This window comes from Coturnix japonica, unplaced genomic scaffold, assembly GCF_001577835.2.
Source record: "Coturnix japonica isolate 7356 unplaced genomic scaffold, Coturnix japonica 2.1 chrUnrandom729, whole genome shotgun sequence".
Taxonomy (NCBI): Eukaryota; Metazoa; Chordata; class Aves; order Galliformes; family Phasianidae; genus Coturnix; species Coturnix japonica.
The window spans coordinates 8,074-24,114 of record NW_015440091.1 but is presented as its reverse complement, the minus strand read 5'-3'; the positions used below and the strand labels follow the sequence as shown (position 1 = coordinate 24,114).

General features: G+C 55.0%; 2 protein-coding genes across 2 annotated transcripts in view; both read left to right on the top strand.

Moving 5' to 3' along the window:
- Positions 1-6,553, top strand: part of LOC107307631 (26S proteasome regulatory subunit 6B) — a 10,548-nt gene extending 3,995 nt beyond the window's left edge. The window contains exons 3-9 of the mRNA XM_015851158.2: positions 172-248; positions 1,017-1,060; positions 2,934-3,020; positions 3,579-3,616; positions 4,473-4,528; positions 5,726-5,840; positions 6,342-6,553. Of these exons, the coding sequence (XP_015706644.1) occupies positions 172-248; positions 1,017-1,060; positions 2,934-3,020; positions 3,579-3,616; positions 4,473-4,528; positions 5,726-5,839 (416 nt within the window). The 3' untranslated portion in view covers position 5,840; positions 6,342-6,553. The remainder of the gene's footprint in view (positions 1-171; positions 249-1,016; positions 1,061-2,933; positions 3,021-3,578; positions 3,617-4,472; positions 4,529-5,725; positions 5,841-6,341) is intronic.
- Positions 6,554-10,616: 4,063 nt separating this feature from the next.
- The window catches only part of LOC116652698 (sodium channel subunit beta-1-like), a gene marked incomplete at its 3' end in the record, with an annotated part of 6,649 nt that continues 1,224 nt past the window's right edge, over positions 10,617-16,041 (top strand). Inside the window, exons 1-2 of the mRNA XM_032441901.1 lie at positions 10,617-11,272; positions 13,245-13,411. Coding sequence (XP_032297792.1) covers positions 11,227-11,272; positions 13,245-13,411 — 213 coding nt within the window. The remainder of the gene's footprint in view (positions 11,273-13,244; positions 13,412-16,041) is intronic.

The window sequence follows — 16,041 nt, the reverse complement described above, 5'->3', positions numbered from 1 at the left end:
TCCCCATACATGACCCTATTACCCCATACATGACCCTATAACCCCATACGTCCCTATACATGACCCTATAACCCCATACGTCCCTATACATGACCCTATAACCCCATACGTCCCTATACATGACCCTATTACCCCATACATGACCCTATTACCCCATACGTCCCTATATAGCTGACCGGGAGGTGCAGCGCATCCTGCTGGAGCTGCTCAACCAGATGGACGGCTTCGACCAGAACGTCAATGTCAAGGTGGGACCCTATAGCACCCTATAGCACCCTATGGAACCCTATGGCACCCTATAGCACCATATGGAACCCTATAGCACCATATAGCACCTTATAGCGCCCTATGGAATCCTATAGCACCCTATAGCATTCTATAGTACCCTATGGACACCCTATGGTATCCTATGGCACCCTATGGAACCCTATAGCACCCTATAGCACCCTATAGCATCCTATAGCACCCTATGGAACCCTATGGAACCCTATAGCACCCTATGGCATCCTATAGTACCCTATGGACACCCTATGGTATCCTATGGCACCCTATGGAACCCTATAGCACCCTATAGCACCCTATAGCACTATATAGCACCATATGGCACCCTATGGAATCCTATGGCACCCTATAGCACCCTATGGAACCCTATGGAACCCTATGGCACCCTATGGAACCCTATGGTATCCTATGGAACCCTATGGCACCCTATAGCACCCTTTGGAACCCTATGGCACCCTATAGAACCCTATAGCACCCTATGGAACCCTATAGCACCATATAGCACCCTATAGCATCCTATAGTACCCTATAGCACCCTATGGTATCCTATGGTATCCTATAGCACCCTACGGTATCCTATAGCACCCTATGGACACCCTATGGCACCCTATGGCACCCTATAGCACCCTATGGAACCCTATAGTACCCTATAGTACCCTATAGCACCCTATAGCACCCTATGGTATCCTATAGCACCCTATAGACACCCTATGGTACCCATTGCCCCCTTGCAGGTGATCATGGCCACCAACCGCGCGGACACGCTGGATCCGGCCCACACTGACCCCATAGAGATCCCAATAACCCCATAGAGACCCCAGTAACCCCATAGAGACCCCACTGACCCCATAGATCCCCCATTGCCCCATAAGAAACCCCACTGACCCCATAGAGCCCCCATTGCCCCCATTGCCCCATAAGAAACCCCACTGACCCCATAGATCCCCCCTTGCAGGTGATCATGGCCACTAACCGGGCCGACACGCTGGATCCGGCCCACACTGACCCCATAGAGCCCCCACTGACCCCAAGAGACCCCAATACCCCCATTGACCCCATAAAAACCCCACTGACCCCATAGATATCCCAATAACCCCATAGAGATCCCAGTAACCCCATAGAGACCCCAATGACCCCACAGAGACTCCACTGATCCCATTGGCCCCATAGAGACCCCAATAACCCCATAGAGACCCCACTGACCCTATAGAGATCCCAGTAACCCCATAGATCCCCATTGCCCCCTTGCAGGTGATCATGGCGACTAACCACGCCGACACGCTGGATCCGGCCCACACTGACCCCATAGAGATCCCAATAACCCCATAGAGACCCCAATGACCCCATAGAGACCCCACTGACCCCATAGAGACCCCACTGACCCCATAAAAAACCCCACTGACCCCATAGATTCCCCATTGCCCCCATTGCCCCATGAAAAACCCCAATAACCCCATAGAGATCCCAATAACCCCATAGACCCTACTGACCCCATAGAGACCCCACTGACCCCATAGAGCCCACACTGACCCCATAAAAAGCCCCAATAACCCCATAGAAACCCCAATAACCCCATAGACCCCAATGACCCCATAAAAACCCCACTGACTCCATAGAGACCCCAGTAACCCCATAGAGACCCCTCAGAGACCCCAATGACCCTATAGAGACTCCACTGACCCCAAGAGACCACTCAGACCCCATAGAGACCCCAGTGACCCCATATAGCCCACAATGACCCCATAGAGACCCTTCTGACCCCATAGAGACCCCTCAGAGACCCCAGTGACCCCATAGAGATCCCAATGACCCCATAAAAAACCCCAGTGACCCCATAGAGACCCCGTGGAGACCCGACTGACCCCATAGAAACCCCAATAACCCCATAGAGATCCCCATGACCCCATAGAGACCCCAGTAACCCCATAGAGACCCCAATGACCCCATAGAGACCCCAGTAACCCCATAGAGACCCCACTGACCCCAAGAGATCCCAATACCCCCAATAACCCCATAGAGACCCTTCTGACCCCATAGAGACCTCTCAAAGACCCCAATGACCCCAAGAGACCACTCAGACCCCATATAGACCCCAATACCCCCATTAACCCCATAGAGATCCTAATAACCCCATATAGACCCCAATACCCCCATTAACCCCATAGAGATCCTAATAACCCCATATAGACCCCAATACTCCATTCACCCATAGGACCCCTTAAGTCCCATAATAGATCCTGCCAATACCCCATTAAACCCATAGAGATCCTAATAACCCATATAGACCCCAATACCCTCCCATAACCATCCGTGCCCAAGCACCCAATAACCCTTACGAAGAACCTAATAACCCCATAATAGACCCCAATACCTGCGCCATTAACACCCCATAGAGACCCATATCCCCATATAGAACCCATTCCCATAACCCATAAGCCCGCATTGCCATAAGCCCCAAATAACCCATTAACCAATAGAGATACTACATAACCCCATATAGACACCAAATACCCCCATTACCCCATAGAGCCCCCGCATTGCCCCATAGAAGACCCCAATAACTCCCATATAGACCCCTATAGACCCCATAGATCCCCCCCTTGCAGTGATCATGGCCACAACCGCGGTGCGGACACTCTGGATCCTGCCCTGCTGCGTCCGGGTCGTTTGGATCGTAAAATCGAATTCCCGTTACCCGACAGACGCCAAAAACGGCTCATTTTCCTCCACCTCACCGCGCAAAATGAACATTGTCCGACGAGGTGGATCTCGAGGACTTGTATCCCTAGTAGGGGGATTATATGGGTCAAATTGTGGGGGAGTATGGGGGTATTGGGATGCAATGGGGCTGAGTGGGGCTATGGGGTCAATGGGAGGTATTGGGGTCATGGGGCATTGGGGTAATGGGGTCAATATGGGTATTGAGGGTCAATGGGACTAATGGGTTAATGGGGGCTATGGGGTGATATGGGGTCAGTAGGGGCTATGGGGCATTGGGGTCTATGGGGGCATTGGGGGTCTTATGGGGCGCATTGGGGGTAATGGGGGCAATGGGGTCAACTGGGGGATACTGGGGTCAATAGGGGTATTGGGGTAATGGAGGATATGGGGTCAATGGGGTCAATAGGGGATATTGGGGTAATGGGGCATTGGGGCGTCAGATGGGGGCTATGGGTCAATGGGGGCAATTGGGGTCTATGGGGGCTTGGGGTCAATTAGGAAAACTGCCATTGGGGTGATAATGGGTCCTAAATGGGGACCCATTGGGGTCTATGAGGTCAGTGGGGTCTATGGGGCAAAATGAACCTGTCCGAGGAGGTGGATCTCGAGGACTGTATCCTATAGGGGGATATAGGGTCAATGGGGCTATGGGGTCAATAGGGGATATGGGGTCAATGGGGTAATGGGGGCTATGGGTCAATGGGGTAATGGGGGCTATGGGTCAATGGGGGTATTTGGGTAATTTGGGGGACATTGGGTCTATGGGGTGATGGGGTCAATGGGGGCTATGGGTCAATGGGACACGGGGTAAGGGGCAGTGGGGTATTGGGGTCAGTGGGGCATTGGAGGTAATGGGGGACCATTGGGGTCAATGGGGCCTATGGGTCTATGGGGCTATGGGGGTATTGGGGGTCAATGGGGACTATGGCGGGGTAATGGGGTCAATGGGGGCTATGGGGGCATTGGGGACTATGGGGGCAATAGAATCAATGGGGTCAATGGGGTCTATGGGGTCAATAGGGGTATTGGGGTCTATGGGCGCTATGGGGTCAATGGGGCTATGGGGTCAATGGGGACATTGGGGTCTATGGGGGTGATGGGGTCAATGGGGTCTATGGGGGTAATGGGGGTATTGGGGTCAATAGGGACATGTTGGGGTCTGTGGGGTCTGTGGGGACCCATTGGGGTCTATGAGGTCAATGGGGACATTGGGGGCTATGGGGGCTATGGGGACATTGGGTCAATGGGTAATTGGTTGCAATAGGGACCCATTGGCGGTCCTATGGGTCAGTGGGGCTATGGGGGTATGGGGTCAATGGGGGCTATGAGGGCATTGGGGTCAATGGGGTATTGGTGTCTATAGGGACCCATTGGGGTTCCAATGGGGTCCATGGGAGCGCATTGTGGATCGTAATGAGGACCCCCCCCCCTCGCCCCTTTTCCCTTCACTCTGTCCTGAACCCATCCAGATGTGCCCGACCCGAATAAGATTTCGGGAGCCGACATCAACTCCATCTGCCAGGAGGTGGGTTTATGGGGGATATGGGGTGATATCGGTGGTGGGAATATGGGGGATTTATGTGGCCTATGGGGGCTTCTATGGGGCCTCCTTTGGGGCTCTATGGGATATGATGGGTCATATGGGGCCTTCTATGGGGTCCCCTTTGGGGCTCTATGGGGGATATAGGGTCCCTATGGGGTTCTATGGGGTCCCCTTGGGGCTCTATGGGAGATATGGGGTCCCTATGGGGCTCTATGGGGTTCCTGTTGGGCTCTATGAGGGTACATAGGGGGTTATGGGGGGATATGGGGGGATATGGGGTCCCTATGGGGCTCTATGGGGTCCCTATAGGGCTCTGTGTGGTCCCTGTGGGGTTCTATAGGGCTCTATGGTGTCCCTATGAGGCTCTATAGGGTTCTGTGGGGGGATATGGTGTCCCTATGGGGCCTCTAATACGGAAGTCCCTTGGGGCTCTGTGGGCTTCCTATGTGGGGCATATAGTGGGGTCCCCTAATGGGGCTTTATAGGCTCTATGGGAGGATATGGGGTTTCCCTATTGAGTCTCTGTGGTGGTCTATAGGGCTCTGTGGGGGGATATGGGGTCCCTATGAGTCTCTGTGGTCCCTATAGGGCTCTATGGGAGGATATGGGGTCCCTATGAGTCTCTGTGTGGTCCCTATAGGGCTCTGTGGGAGGGGATATGGGGTCCCTATGAGTCTCTGTGTGGTCCTATAAGGGCTCTATGGGGAGGAGTATGGGTCGCACTGATGGAGTCTCTGTGTGGTCCCTATAGGGCTCTGTGGGGGGATATGGGGTCCCTGTGGGGCTCTATGGGGGGATATGGTGTCCCTATGGGGCTCTAGTATGTGGGTTCTATGGGGGATATATGGGGTCCTGGTATGGGGCTCTGTGGGGTCCCCTATGGGGGGATGATGGGTCTGGGCCTTGTCCCTATGGGCTCTATGGGTCCCATGGGGCTCTTTGGGGGTACATGGGGGGTTATGGGGGGATATGGGGGATATGGGGGGATATGGGGGGATATGGGGGATATGGGGGGGGATATGGGAGATATGGGGTCCCTATGCTGTATTGATGATGTCACAATGCCATATTGATGACGTCACAATGGGGGGCATTGATGACGTCACAATGGGGGCCGTTATGACGTCACAATGCCGTATTGATGACGTCACAATGGGTTCCCGTGATGACGTCACGCAGGGCGGGATGCTGGCGGTGCGCGAGAACCGTTACATCGTGTTGGCCAAGGACTTTGAGAAGGCCTATAAGAGCGTCATCAGGAAGGACGAGCAGGAGCACGAGTTCTACAAGTGATCTGTGGGGAAGATGTGGGGCGATAATGGGCGCTATGGGTGATATGGGGATATGGGGTGATATGGGTAATGGGCACTATGCGGGTGATTGGGGTGATATGGGCCCTATAGGGTAGAAGGCCCTAAGAGCGTTCATCAGGAAGGGACGAGCAGGAGCACGAGTTCTCTACTCAAGTGATTGTGGCCGCTTGGGGCAACTTATGGGCACGTATGGGGCACTATGGGGCGAATGGGGTATATGGGGTGATTATGGGCCCCTATGGGTGAGAAGGCCTACAAAGCGTCATCCAGGAAGGACGAGCAGGAGACGAGTTCACAAGCTGATCTAGGGGCCCATGTGGGCAATATGGTTCATACTGGGCGATATGGGTGTATGGGGTGATTATGGGGTGAATATGGGTTCATAATGGGGTGAGAAGGCCTACAAGAGCTCATCAGGAAGACGAGCAGGTGAGCACGAGTTTACAAGTGAATCTGTGGGGAGATGTGGGCATGTGGGCCTGCTATGGGGTGATATGGGGCACTATGGGGTGATATGGGGTGATATGGGGCCCTATAGGGTGAGAAGGCCTACAAGAGCGTCATCAGGAAGGACGAGAGGAGCACGAGTTCTACAAGTGAATCTATGGGCGCTATGGGGTGATATGGGGCACTATAGGCTCTATGGGGCGATATGGGACTCTATGGGACTCTATGGGTAATACAGAGCAATGAGATTCTACAAAGATGCATTGATGGGTGGATATGGGCTCTATGGGGCCCATACGGGTGATATGGGGACAACCTACAGTAGTCCTATATGGGGCTCTATGCGGGCCCTTGGGTGATATGGGGCACTAGGGGTGATTAATGCGGTGATATGTGCCCTATAGGGTGAGAAGCCTACAAGCAGCGTCATCAGGAAGGACGAGCAGAGAGACGATGTTCTACAAGTGATCTATGGGAGATGTGGGGTGAATATGGGTGATATGGAGTGATAATGGGGTCATATGGCGCTATGGGTGAATATGGGGTGATTGGGCCCTATAGGTCGAGAAAGGCCTAACAGAGCTTCATCGAAGGACAGATCAGTGAGCCGATTCTACAATGATCTATGGGCGGATGTGCGGCGCTATGGCCCTAGTAAGGCTCTATGGGGTGGTTGGGACTCTATGGACTCTCATGGGATAATACGACGGCGAGTTCTACAAGTGATCTGTGTGGTATATGGGGTGATGGGGCTATATGGGTCACATGGGGTGATATGGGGTGATATGGGCCTATAGGTGAGAAGGCCTACAAAGAGCGTCATCAAGGAAGGACGAGCAGGAGCACGATCACAAGTATCTAGGGGCGCATATGGGGCGAATGGGGCATATGGGGTTGACTCATGGGGTCCTACAGTGCCTATGGGCCTATGGGTTAATACAAGAGCATGAGTCTACAAGTGATCTGTGGCGGTGATATGGGGTGATATGGGGTTCATTATGGGGTGATATTGGGGTCCTTCCAGTGTCCTATGGGGCTCTATGGGGCCTATGGGGTATATGGGGTGATATGGGCGCATATGGGGTGATATGGGGCCCTATAGGGTGAGAAGGCCTACAAGAGCGTCATCAGGAAGGACGAGCAGGAGCACGAGTTCTACAAGTGATCTATGGGGAGATGTGGGGCAATATGGGGCGATATGGGGTCATATGGGGCACTATGGGGTGATATGGGGCGATATGGGGTGATATGGGGTCATACAGTGTCCTATGGGGCTCTATGGGGTGATATGGGGCTCTGCAGTGTCCCATGGGGCTCTATGGGGCCCTACAGAGCACGAGTTCTACAAGTGATCTATGGGGCGATATGGGGCCCTATGGGGTGATATGGGGTCCTACAGTGTCCTATGGGGCTCTATGGGGTGATATGGGGCCCTATAGGGTGATATGGGGTGATACAGGGCCCTATAGGGCTCTATGGGGTCCTACAGTGTCCTATGGGGCGATATGGGGTGATACAATGTCCTATGGGGCTCTGTGGGGTGATACAGTGTCCTATGGGGCTCTGTGGGGTGATATGGGGTCCTACAGTGTCCTATGGGGTGATATGGGGCCCTATAGGGCTCTATGGGGTCCTACAGTGTCCTATGGGGTCTCTATGAGGTGATATGGGGTTCTATGGGACACTATGGAGCTCTATTGGGCAATATGGGGCCCTATAGGGCTCTATGGGGTGATGTGGGGCTCTATGGGGCCCTATGGGGTTTGTATGGGGCTCTGTGGGGTCCTACACTGTCCTATGGGGTGATATGGGGTGGTATTGGGCTCTATGAGGTTCCTATGGGGCTCTATGGGGCTTTACAGTGTTCTATGGGGTGATATGCAGCCCTATGGGGTGATATGGGGTCCTATAGTGTCCTGTGGGGCCCTATGGGGTGATATGGGGTGCTGTGCAGCCCTATGGGGCTCTGTGGGGCGGTCCAATAAAGTTCAGCCATTGGCCAGCATTGCTTCAGAGTGGATGAATGGGGAGTTATGGGGTCTGTGGGGTCAATGGGGTCTGTGGGGTCTATGGGGTCTGTGGGGTCTATGGGGTCTGTGGGGTCTATGGGGTCAATGGGATTTGCGGGAACTATTGGGGTCAATGGGGTCTGTGGGGACACATTGGGGTCTATGGGGTCAATTGGAGTCTATGGGGTCAATGGGGCCATTGGGATCAATGGGGAGTTATTGGGGTCTATGGGGTCAATGGGGTCACATTGGGGTCTATGGGGTCAATTGGAGTCAATGGAGCCTATGGGGTCTATGGGGACAATGGGGTTAATTGGAATCAATGGGGTCTATGGGGTCTATGGGATCTATGGGGTCAATGGGGCCATTGGGATCAATGGGGTCTATGGGGTCAATGGGGTCACATTGGGATCTATGGGGTCAATTGGAATCAATGGGGTCTATGGGGTCAATGGGGTCTGTGGGGTCAATGGAGCCTATGGGGTCTATGGGGTCAATGGGGTCATTGGGGTCTATGGGGTTAATTGGAGTCAATGGGGCCTATGGGGTCTATGGGGACAATGGGGTCAATTGGAATCAATGGGGTCTATGGGGTCTATGGGATCTATGGTGTCAATGGGGCCATTGGGATCAATGGGGTCTATGGGGTCAGTGGGGTCTATGGGGTCTATGGGGTTAATTGGAATCAATGGGGTCTATGGGGCCATTGGGGTCAATGGGGTCACATTAAAGTCTATGGGGACCCATTGGGGTCTATGGGGTCTATGGGGTGAATGGGGTCCCATTGTGATCTATGGGGTCAGTGAGGACCCATTGGGGTCTATGGTGTCACTCTGGATCCACTTGTGTTCATTGAGCTGCAGATTTGGGGTTTTTTTGGGGTGATTTTAAGGGATTTTGGGGCATTTCGGCTCCAATCGCCGCCATTTTAAAGGGGCGTGGCCTCGTTTGGCCCCGCCCACAATCCCACACGTGACCGCCGAACGGATCCGGAAACAGCCGAAGTTCGTTGAAAACCGGAAGTCGGCACCCGAACGACGCTGGGGCATCTTCCGAAGGGACCCGAACGGGAGACGGAAATACCCGGAGGGACACGAAGGGACACGAACGGGAGACGGAAATACCCGAAGGGACACGAAGGGACATAAAGGGACACGAACGTGTCCGAACGGACCCGAAGTGGTCTGCGGTCACCCGAACGTTGCCGAAGGGACCCGAAGAGACCCGAAAGCTTCCGAACGGACCCGAACTGGACCCGAAGAGACCCGAAGGGGTCTGCAGTGACCCGAACGTGTCCGAACGGACCCGAACCGGACCCGAAGTGGTCTGCAGTGACCCGAACGTTTCCGAACGGACCCGAACTGGACCCGAACCGGACCCGAAGGCCTCCGAACGGACCCGAACAGACCCGAACAGACCCGAACTGGACCCGAAGTGTTCCGAGGGGGTCTGCAGTGACCCGAACGCCTCCGAACGGACCCGAAGAGACCCGAAGAGTTCCGAAAAGACCCGAAGGGGTCTGCGGTCATCCGAACACCTCCGAACGGACCCGAAAGTACCCGAACCGGACCCGAAGGCCTCCGAAAGGACCCGAACTGGACCCGAAGTGTTCCGAAGGGGTCTGCAGTTACCCGAACGCCTCCGAACGGACCCGAACGGACCCGAACCGGACCCGAAGAGACCCGAAGGGGACTGCAGTGACCCGAACGCTTCCGAACGGACCCGAAGAGTTCCGAAGACACCCGAATCGGACCCGAAGAGACCCGAAACGCTCTGCGGTCACCCGAACGCCTCCGAACGGACCCGAACCGGACCCGAAGAGTTCCGAAGAGACCCGAAGCGCTCTGCAGTGACCCAAACGCGTCCGAACGGACCCGAACCGGACCCGAACCGGACCCGAAGAGACCCGAAGCGGTCTGCAGTAACCCGAACACCTCCGAACGGACCCGAAGAGACCCGAAAGTGCCCGAACCGGACCCGAAGAGACCCGAAGCGCTCTGCAGTGACCCGAACGCTTCCGAACGGACCCGAAGAGACCCGAATCGGACCCGAAGGGACCCGAAGCGCTCTGCGGTCACCCGAACGCCTCCGAACGGACCCGAACGGACCCGAACCGGATCCGAAGTGTTCCGAAGAGCTCTGAGGTCACCCGAACGCCTCCGAAGGGACCCGAAAATACCCGAACCGGACCCGAACGCTTCCGAATGGACCCGAACTGAACCCGAAGAGTTCCGAAGGGGTCTGCAGTGACCCGAACGTTTCCGAACGGACCCGAACGGACCCGAACGGACCCGAAGAGTTCCGAAGGGGTCTGCAGTGACCCGAACGCGTCCGAACGGACCCGAACCGGACCCGAAGTGCTCCGAAGAGCTCTGCGGTCACCCGAACGGTTCCGAACGGACCCGAAGAGTTCCGAAGGGGTCTGCAGTGACCCGAACGCGTCCGAACGGACCCGAACAGACCCGAAAGTACCCGAATCGGACCCGAAGAGTTCCGAAGAGACCCGAAGGGGTCTGCAGTGACCCGAACGCCTCCGAACGGACCCGAAGAGTTCCGAAGAGCTCCGAGGTCACCCGAACGCTTCCGAAGGGACCCGATAGTACCCGAACCGGACCCGAAGTGTTCCGAAGGGGTCTGCAGTGACCCGAACGCTTCCGAAGAGACCCGAAGAGTACCGAAGAGACCCGAATCGGACCCGAAGAGACCCGAAGTGCTTTGCGGTGACCCGAACACCTCCGAACGGACCCGAACGGACCCGAACCGGACCCGAAGGCCTCCGAACGGACCCGAACTGGACCCGAAGTGTTCCGAAGGGGTCTGCAGTGACCCGAACGTTTCCGAACGTTTCCGAACGGACCCGAAGAGCCCTGAAGGGTCCCCACGAAGAGGCCCGAACCGGGCCCGGCCCGTCATGGCCTTTATGGGCCCCGCTCTGCTCCTCCTCGGCCTCTTAATGGGTGAGACCCCCAACCCCCCCCCAAATAACCCCCCCCATTTCGGGACCCCCCCCATCCCCATAGGAGCCCTTCAAGGACCTCTCAAAGTCGTCCTGTCCCCGCCCCTCCCCCCACTGAACCTTCCAGGACCTTTAAAGAGCTTTTCGGGACCCCCAGAACCATCCCAGGATCCCCCTATAAACCTTCCAGGACCCAAAGACCCACTTAGGACCCCCATAGGAACCTTCAAGGACCTCAAACCTCCTCTGGACCCCCCCCCATTATCCTTCCAGGACCCAAAACCCCTTCAGGACCCCCATAGGAACCTTCCAGGACCTTGAATGTCCCCTAGACCCCCCATAAACCTTCCAGGACCCCATAAACCTTCCCAGGACCCCCCCAATTACCCTTCCAGGACCTTGAATGTCCCCTGAACCCCCTATAAACCTTCCAGGACCCAAAGCCCCCTTAAAACCCCCATAGGAACCTTCCAGGACCCTAAACCTACCCTGGACCCCCCCCCATTATCCTTACAGGACCCAAAGCCCCCCTTAAGACCCCCATAGGAACCTTCCAGGACCTTGAATGTCCCCTAGACTCCACCATGAACCTTCCAGGACCCAAAGACCCACTTAGGACCCCCATAGGAACCTTCCAGGACCCTAAACCTACCCTGGACCCCCCATGAACCTTCCAGGACCTTGAATCTCCCCAGGACTTACCCCATTAACCTTCCAGGACCTCAGACCTACTAGGACCCCCCCATAAACCTTCCAGGACCCTAAACCTACCCTGAACCTCCCTATGAACCTTCCAGGACCTTGAATGTCCCCTAGACCCCCCCATGAACCTTCCAGGACCTTAAACCTTCCCAGGACCCCCCCCCCATTACCCTTCCAGGACCTTGAATGTCCCCTGAACCCCCTATAAACCTTCCAGGACCCAAAACCCCTTCAGGACCCCCATAGGAACCTTCCAGGACCCTAAACCTATTTAGGACCCCCCCATTATCCTTCCAGGACCTTGAATGTCCCCTAGACCTCCCTATAAACCTTCCAGGACCCAAAGTCCCCTTAAAACCCCCATAGGAATCTTCCAGGACCCAAACCTAGGACCCCCCCCCATAGGAGCTCTGAAGCTAAGCAGGGTCCGCCCCGTTCAGCCCTTGGATGGGTGACCCCAATACATCCCTTTCTCTTCCAGTCCCAAATCTTCCATTTTTCACCCCAAATTCCTCAATTTTTGGGGTCCCCCTTTGTGACCCCTCCCCCCTCGAACCCCCACATTTCCCCATTCATATTTTTGGGGTTAATTTTATGGTTTTTCACCCAATTTTCCCCTTTTTTCACCCATTTTTCCCCCCTTACCACTTTAGAAGCTAAGCAGGGTCCACCCCGTTCAGCCCTTGGATGGGTGACCCCAATACATCCCTTTCTCTTCCTGTCCCAAATCTTCAATTTTTCACCCCAAATTCCTCAATTTTTGGGGTCCCCCTTTGTGGCCCCTCCCCACTCGAACCCCCATATTTCCCCATTCATATTTTTGGGGTTAATTTTACGTTTTTTCACCCAATTTTCCCCGTTTTTCACCCATTTTTCCCCCCTTACCACTTTAGAAGCTAAGCAGGGTCTGCCCCGTTCAGCCCTTGGATGGGTGACCCCAACCTACCCGCAACATTTAATGTCCCAAATCTTCAGTTTTTCACCCCAAAATCCCCAATTTTTGAGCTCCCCCTTTGTGACCCCCTCCCATATTTCCCCATTCATATTTTTGGGGTTAATTTTACGGTTTTTCACCCAATTTTCCCCTTGTTTTTCACCCAATTTTCCCCTCATAACACTTTAGAAGCTAAGCAGGGTCTGCCCCGTTCAACCCTTGGATGGGTGACCTCAACTCACTGCCCTCCCTTCGAATCCCCCCCCAAATCCTACTTTTTCACCCCAAAATTTGGGTTTTTTTCCCTTAATTCTCTCTCCCTTTCTCCCTGTTACAGCTCCGGGGGTCTCGGGGGGTTGCGTGGAGGTGGATTCGGAGACTGAAGCTGTATTGGGAGCCCCATTCAAACTGCTTTGTATCGCCTGTAAGAGACGCAGTGAGACCCCGGCTGAGGCTGAAGGTGAATGGTTCTTCAGGGCCGAGGGAGCCCCCGAGTTCACCAAGGTAGGGGGGCTCTATGGGTCCCTATGGGTCTCTATGGGGCTCTATGGGTCCCTATGGGGTCCCTATGGGTCTCTATGGGGCTCTATGGGTCCCTATGGGGTCCTATGGGTCTCTATGGGGTCTCTATGGGGTCTCTATGGGTCCCTATGGGTCCCTATGGGTCCCTATGGGTCTCTATGGGGTCTCTATGGGGTCCCTATGGGGTCCCTATGGGTCTCTATGGGGTCCCTGTGGGCCTCTATGGGTCTCTATGGGGTCCCTATGGGTCTCTATGGGTCTCTATGGGTCCCTATGGGTCTCTGTGGGTCCCTATGGGTCTCTATGGGGTCCCTATGGGGTCCCTTTGGGCTTCTATGGGTCACTATGGGGTCCCTATGGGTCTCTATGGGTCCCTATGGTGTCCCTATGGGGTCCTATGGGGTCTCTATGGGGTCCTTATGGGGTCCCTATGGGGTCCTATGGGGTCCCTATGGGGTTCTATGGGGTTTCTATGGGTCCCTATGGGGTCTCTATGGGCTTCTATGGGGTCTCTATGGGGTCCTATGGGTCCCTATGGGCTTCTATGGGGTCTCTATGGGCTTCTGTGGGGTCTCTATGGGGTTCTATGGGGTCCCTATCAGCTTCTATGGGGTCTCTATGGGTCTCTATGGGCTTCTATGGGGTTTCTATGGGTCCCTATGGGGTCTCTATGGGCTTCTATGGGGTCTCTATGGGCTTCTATGGGGTCCTATGGGTCCCTATGGGTCCCTATGGGTCTCTATGGGTCTCTATGGGTCTCTATGGGGTCCTATGGGTCTCTATGGGGTCCCTATGGGGTCCCTATGGGGTCCTATGGGTCCCTATGGGGGGATGTGGGGTCTCTATGGGGTTCTATGGGGACCCTATGGAGCTCTATGGGTCTCTATGGGTCCCTATGGGTCTCTGTGGGGTCTCTATGGGTCTCTATGGGTCTCTATGGGTCCCTATGGGTCTCTATGGGGTCCCTATGGGGTTCTATGAGGTCTCTATGGGTCCCTATGGGTCCCTATGGGTCCCTATGGGGTCTCTATGGGGTCCCTATGGGTCCCTATGGGGTCCCTATGGGTCTCTATGGGTCTCTATGGGGTCCCTATGGGGTCTCTATGGGGTCTCTATGGGTCCCTATGGGTCCCTATGGGTCTCTATGGGGCTCTATGGGTCCCAATAGGTCTCTATGGGTCTCTATGGGGTCTCTATGGGGTTCTATGGGGTCTCTATGGGGTCCTATGGGGTCCCTATGGGTCTCTATGGGTCTCTATGGGTCCCAATGGTTCCCTATGGGTCCCTATGGGGTCTCTATGGGGTCTCTATGGGTCTCTATGGGTCCCTATGGGTCCCTATGGGTCTCTATGGGGTCTNGTCTCTATGGGTCTCTATGGGTCCCAATGGTTCCCTATGGGTCCCTATGGGGTCTCTATGGGGTCTCTATGGGTCTCTATGGGTCCCTATGGGTCCCTATGGGTCTCTATGGGGTCTCTATGGGTCCCTATGGGTCTCTATGGGGCTCTATGGGTCTCTATGGGGTCCTATGGGTATCTATGGGTCTCTATGGGGTCCTATGGGGTCTCTATGGGTCTCTATGGGGTTCTATGCTGTCCCTATGGGCTTTGGTTGGGGGGGGGGGACCCTATGGGTCCCTAAGGGGTCCCTATGGGTCCCTATGGGCTTCTATGGGGTCCCTATGGTCTCCTATGGGGTCTCATTGGGCTCTATGGGGTCTCTATGGATCTCTATGGGGTCTTTATGGGACTCTGGGGCTTTATGGGGGCTCTGCGGGGGGCTATGGGGGTCTATGGGGTCCCTATGGGTCCCTATGGGTCTCTATGGGTCTCTATGGGGTCTCTGTGGGGTCCCTATGGGCTTCTATGGGGTCCTATGGGTCTCTATGGCGTCCCTATAGGTCTCTATGGGTCCCTATGGTGTCCCTATGGGGTCCTATGGGTCTCTATGGGGTCCCTATGGGTCTCTAATGGGTCCCTATGGGTCTCTATGGGGTCTCTATGGGTCTTTATGGGATCCCTATGGGTCCCTATGGGTCTCTATGGGGTCTCTATGGGGTCCCTATGGGTCCCTATGGGGTCCCTATGGGTCTCTATGGGTCTCTATGGGGTCTCTATGGGGTTCTATGGGGTCCCTATGGGCTTCTATGGGGTCCCTATGGGGTCTCTATGGGGTCTTATGGGGTCCCTATGGGGTTCTATGGGGTTTCTATGGGTCCCTATGGGGTCTCTATGGGTCTCTATGGGTCCCAATGGTTCCCTATGGGTCCCTATGGGTCTCTATGGGGTCCTATGGGTCCCTATGGGTCCCTATGGGGTCTCTATGGGTCTCTATGGGTCTCTATGGGGCCCTATGGGTTCCTATAGGTCTCTATGGGTCTCTATGGGCTTCTATGGGGTCTCTATGGGTCCCTATGGGTCTCTATGGGTCCCTATGGGTCTCTATGGGTCTCTATGGGTCCCTATGGGGTCCCTATGGGTCCCTGTGGGTCTCTATGGGTCTCTATGGGTCCCAATAGGTCTCTATGGGTCCCTATGGGTCTCTATGGTTCTCAATGGGTCTCTATGGGTCCCAATAGGTCTCTATGGGTCTCTATGGGTCTCTATGGGGTC